The sequence below is a fragment of the Ictalurus punctatus genome, chromosome 6 (genome assembly GCF_001660625.3).
Source record: "Ictalurus punctatus breed USDA103 chromosome 6, Coco_2.0, whole genome shotgun sequence".
Lineage (NCBI taxonomy): Eukaryota > Metazoa > Chordata > Actinopteri > Siluriformes > Ictaluridae > Ictalurus > Ictalurus punctatus.
The window spans coordinates 1,610,540-1,616,686 of record NC_030421.2 but is presented as its reverse complement, the minus strand read 5'-3'; the positions used below and the strand labels follow the sequence as shown (position 1 = coordinate 1,616,686).

The 6,147-nt window shown below is 39.4% G+C and overlaps 1 protein-coding gene across 1 annotated transcript; it reads left to right on the top strand.

Moving 5' to 3' along the window:
• Window positions 1-3,471: 3,471 nt before the first annotated feature.
• On the top strand, window positions 3,472-5,838 carry gpr183a (G protein-coupled receptor 183a). The gene is given in 2 exon segments (NM_001200664.1): window positions 3,472-3,552; window positions 4,438-5,838. A coding segment is annotated over 1 exon segment (1,101 nt). The 5' UTR covers window positions 3,472-3,552; window positions 4,438-4,460; the 3' UTR covers window positions 5,562-5,838.
• Window positions 5,839-6,147: the final 309 nt, after the last annotated feature.

Genomic DNA, 6,147 nt, shown 5'->3' with positions numbered 1-6,147 from the left:
ACTAAATAAATAAGTAAGTAAATAAATAAATGAACCCATGAATGAATCCATTGTATATAAGACTATTATAGAAACAAAGGAATGTTACTTCAGTTCCCAGCATGAAATGAAGCCAGCTTCCTGTAACTACTTTCCCGAAGCATGTCTATGCCAGCTATTATTCTCATTTACCTACACAAACACACACAAACACACAAGCTATGACATGTTTCACCCTCTAGCAATAAAAACATGAAACATCTACCAGAAGGATTCATTTCTACCGCAACACTTTGCATGTTTTCATTTATTGGCTATTAAGAAATTTCATATGCGTCGTAATGTTATGATCACAGGTCGCTATGGACATTTTATTTATTTTAATTTAGAGTATAACTGTACTCAGAATCTCTGAAGTGTCTATAATGACCAGTTAAAGGGTACTTTTCTTACCATTTCAGTTGGTACACATGAAATGACTGTCAGTAGTGCTCTCATTTCGACGTTTCCTGTGTAGGATTAATCGCTTTGATCCAGACCTCACCGTATGGCTGTGTTCGTAACGGCAAACTATACCTGCTGTTCTTCCTAAATCCCAAACGATAGCGGTGTGAAGTGCACAAGTTGTGAATCACATTGATATTCTCAACTATTAGATGATTAAGAAGCCAGATTGTAGAAAATGGAAACAAATAAACCAGTAGAAGTGATCTGTTGGGAAATGGGAAGGGAGGGGGGGGGGGGGGGGGCAAAGGGTTTTTGAAATGCTTCTGAAAGGAGATCTGAAAAAAAAAAAAAAAAAAAAACTAGGCTTGGTTAGTCTTAGCTTTAACAGTAAGGCTTTGATAGAGAGTTTAGAGAAATTTATTAAGCAAAGGTGGTCAAAACATTAGGACGAACTGGGCTGAGGTGATTGGAGGGATAATATAGATGTCTTCTGTATGTACCTTGTGGAACAGGTGAGTGCACAATGTGCTGCTCAGCAAATCCAAGGTGTTATTTATTTATTTATTTTAACTGTAGTACATTTCTTCATATTTCTTAGCGTGAGTCCACCAAGCCGCTATGCATATTATCTACTCTAGTAGATCAGTTTGCAAGTTGAGATACTCTTCCTGTACGTGTCCTGTAGCTGAATGTTCATATTCGTTAACTTACAACCATCATCTGGACAATTCTTTATTTATTATATCTTTCTCAAAGCAGCTGTCATTATTTCAATCATTTTTAACACATCAAATATTTCATACATTTCAAACGTTTCTTCAAATAAACACTTTGCAGTGTTTCAAGTGCATTTTTGGTTGTTGTTTTTTTTTTTTTTTTCGATACGACCTCTCGGTGATATTATAACTTTTGTTATTGGTGTAATTGACTCATACATCAAAGTCAATGTCAAGGTCAACTTTATTATCATTCTGTATATTGCACCATGAAATGAAGTCGTTAGTGCTCCGGTACTACTGTACATGATATACTTCCAATGAACTTGACAAACGCGTTAAAGTAAGTGAAGACAAAACCCAAACTCACATCAAAAGCAGAAACCTAAACACAAAACACGATGTCTAGGATTTGTCTAAGACTATAATCATAATCTATAATACAGTGTATAAAAGTTCATCGTAAAAAAAAATCAAAGCTCCCTGACAGTCAGTGTTTGCCCTGAGTACTGTGATTAAGGTGCTTCGGCATAGATTGAAGTCTGCGCTGAAGTCACCGGGTGCCCACGTGAGGTTTAATTTTATTTTAATTTTAAATGAATAATTTAGGTAATATATAAACATTTAACATTTAAAGTCTCTGTCAGTAATACGCATACAATTGCACAAGGATGTGCTGAAAACCTTTTTTCATGAACTTTACTCTTTATGAACTTCATGAACTTTACTGTCTTTTTCTCTTTAAAAACAGGATGACATCCACATCACAAGAAGCCATTTGATGTGGTTGAGAGAGCAAATCAACAGGTTTCACCCTTAAGACAGCTGAAGTTATTTGGTGAATTTCACATCTGGCGCTTTCCATTTCAGTCATAGGTTTCAGGTCAGAGGTAACGGGCTTCACCTACAAAACGTCTGAAGTTCAATAGTTATACAAGAGGGAACAAAACTTGCCACAATAACCTCATTTTCTGATCAGAGTTGATGAATACTGGATTGCTACAGTGTATAAGCAGACGGGTAATGCGGTACTAAAATCAGTGCCGAAACTACTGCGGACATACACTGATTTTCGTTTTTAATGAGGTAAATGTGATATCCTGTTCACCTTGCCATAACCGAGTATAGGTATAGAGTATAGGTATAGAGTATGGGTATAGAGTATGGGTATAGAGTATGGGTATAGAGTATAGGTATAGAGTATAGGTATAGAGTATAGGTATAGAGTATGGGTATAGAGTATAGGTATAGAGTATAGGTATAGAGTATGGGTATAGAGTATAGGTATAGAGTATGGGTATAGAGTATAGGTATAGAGTATAGGTATAGAGTATGGGTATAGAGTATAGGTATAGAGTATGGGTATAGAGTATGGGTATAGAGTATGGGTATAGAGTATAGGTATAGAGTATGGGTATAGATTATAGGTATAGAGTATTGGTATAGAGTATGGGTATAGATTATAGGTATAGAGTATGGGTATAGATTATAGGTATAGAGTATTGGTATAGAGTATGGGTATAGATTATAGGTATAGAGTATTGGTATAGAGTATGGGTTTAGAGCATAGGTATAGATTATAGGTATAGAGTATGGGTATAGATAATAGGTATAGAATATGGGTATAGATTATAGGTATAGAGTATGGGTATAGATTATAGGTATAGACTATGGGGGCAGTAGTGGCTTGCTGGTTAAGGCTCTGGGTGACTCATCAGAAGGTCGGGGGTTCAAGCCCAAGCACTGTCAGGCTGCCACTGTTGGGCCCTTGAGCAAGGCCCTTAACCCTCTCTGCTCCAGGGACGCTGCATCATGGCTGACCCTGCACTCTGACCCCAGCTCCTAACACGCTGGGGTATGCGAAGAAATGCTGTAACATATATGTGATCAATAAAGACTCATTATCATACGCAACTTCTATACTACGCAACTCCAGAGTCGCTTAACACCATGTTTAAACTCTCCTCCTCACTCTGTCTGCCCGCTGTAAGTGACTCATGAGTCATAAACGCATGAGTATCACTGTTTCTTGCAGAACCATTTCTTGTATCCAAAAATGTCTTACACACTACTATTGTTTCTTTGTTCGATGTTCATACGGCAAGACCTGAATAATGTTTTACAGCGAGAGAAATTTGTTTAGCTTTCAAAGTGTCATTTTGAAAACGTATGCATTCTATGGAAAAAAGAAAAAAAGAAAAAAGAAAAAAAAAGGCAGGCCTACCAACAGGAAATTATGTCAGTCACCATAGTAACAGTACCACACTGGAAAGAGAGTTCTCTTTTTCACTGATCATTTGCTCTGTAGAAACGTGGTCCAGGCAGAGGCAGGCAAGGCAACACCCATCACTGCAATGCCGACAGAAATAACACACACACGCTGACCATTTGTCAGGGGCACAAAGATTCGGTGAGTACACTTCTCAGAGTAATATTAGTGTTATATCCACTTATTATTATTATTATTATTATTATTATTATTATTATTATTAGTATAATTTTATTGGTTAATTTGATCAAATTCAATAAACTTTCCACAACCTAATTAACAAAAGCTTAAATTTGCTTTAAATTATATTAACTCTTGATACATTTTAATTTTTAATATTTTGCTGATCCAGCATTCTAACAATGTATTCTATACGCACGATGAAATAAAAATTTGAAGAAAAATTCTAGCAAAATCCGTTCGTATTGTGTGCTCAAATTATTACTCAGTCAATTACGGTCCCTGAGGTACAAGCAGGGCAGTAGTAGTGTGTGACCATAGCGACAGATCCCAACCTGCAAAACACATCTCTATGACTGGTGCAGTTGTTACACAGAATGTAGACCAATAAGAAAATCTCTGTCGAATATGTCTTTACATGTACACAGGTAGGCTATAGTAAAGATTGTGTACGTTTTATAGACGTTACACAAATGCATGTAGCGTTCAGGTTTATATTAGTTTCTCGTATGGCAACGTTATTCACATTGTAACAAGGACCTTAGAGTCGAAGCAGAGTTTGCTAATCATGCAGGCGGGCAGGAAACACATTTCACTTGCACCAGAGTGTACTTGGTTGTATTGGGACCACCAGTCATTGTGTGAATCAGCGATGAGTGATGCGGAACTGCTATTGTACTATAGACTTCCTCCAAACCGTGCTGTGGACTTCCTTCACCTACTAGTAAAAAAAAAAAAAAAATCTAAAAAAAAACTGCCAGCCAACTTCAGCTTCCCTTTACCATGTGTGAAAGTTGAGGTTGATATTGTGAATGTTGAAAAAAAAATATTTCTTTGCCTCCTCAGATCTGTTTCCACAATTAGACCTCATGGCTATGATGGCAACTCCAAACAACAGCAGCATGGCTGTCTCCATTGCTGGCAACTGCACCAACTTGTATGATCATCGTGGGTGGGCGCATGTACTCCTGCCTGTGGTTTACACTTTCATTTTCGTAGTGGGACTGTTAGGTAATGTTTTGGCTTTGCATGTCATCTGGCCCAATATGAAGAAGATCAACTCCACCACTGTGTACTCTGCCAACCTGGTGGCATCGGACATCCTTTTTGCACTTGCCCTCCCTCTGCGAGTGGCCTACTACGGGTTGGGATTCCACTGGCCGATGGGAGAGGGCCTGTGTAAGGCCACGGCTCTGCTGTTCTACATAAACATGTACGCGGGAGTGAACTTCATGACCTGCTTGAGCGTGGACCGCTTCATTGCCGTGGTGCTCCCACTGCGCTTCAGCTGCTTTCGTAAAATTCACAACGTGCGATACATCTGTGTAGGCGTTTGGATGCTGGTGCTGGCACAAACACTGCCGCTCCTCTCCATGCCAATGACCCATGAGGAGCATGATGGCTACATCACGTGCATGGAGTACCCCAACTTCGAGCAGGTAGATGGCTTGCCCTATATTCTGATCGGGGCCGTGTTTCTGGGCTACGGCGTTCCTCTGGTAACCATCTTGGTCTGCTACTCAGCACTTTGCTCCAAACTTCGTGAGCTAGCCAAGACAAACCAATTGACCGAGAAGTCAGGTCTCAGTCGCAAGGCCATTGGCGTAATATGCTGTGTCATACTGGTGTTTGTGGTTTGTTACAGCCCCTATCACATAGACCTGCTACAATACATGATCCGAAAACTGCATTATCAGCCAGACTGTGGCGAGCTGCATGCCTTTCAGATCTCCCTGCATGCCACTGTCAGCTTTATGAACCTCAACTCCTGTCTGGACCCCTTCATCTACTTCTTTGCCTGCAAGGGCTACAAGAAGAAGGTGATGAAGCTGCTTAAGAGGCAAGTGAGCATGTCGTTATCTAGTATGGTTAAGACATCGCCAGATGAATCTTCCAGAGACATTGACAAAATCACCATGGGCACTAGATCCTGTCACAGGGAGAGGAGCAGCATGTTAATGGGTGACTGAGAGACACACAACTTCTGGACTAACTTCAAGATCATTAGGATAATTATGGATCACCATCAAACAATTCATACCAGACCAGAACACAACACGGTGCCTTGTCTGAAAATCTGGAGCATTTCATATCGTTGCTAACGACTCAATGCGGTATAATTTACTGTTCTTTCTTGAGTCTGTAGATATTTCTTGCTTGTCAATCAGGTCTGTGCTTTGTAATTAGTTTGTTTTCTATTATTCCTTTGAATAGCAAGCTTCATTAAATTGTTTAAAGACAGTTAAATGTTTCTCTTTAATGGTCTTCAAACTAAGAGCACCACCTTCTGTCAGATATCTGCAATCGTTTCAAAAGTGAATGAGTCGGAGTGGGTGGCGTTGTGGCGCAGCGGGTAGCTTGCCACCTCACAGCTCCAGGGTCCTGAATAAAGTGGTTACTAATGGTCATGAATGATGAATTAATGAGCTGGAGACCAAATATATAGCATGTAAGATATGAAAGCAATATAACCAGGATTAAACCATATTGAAAACTTTGCTTTGCTTTTCAGCAATTAGGGACTGTATTTGCCTATTTGGAAAAGTGTGAAAAACT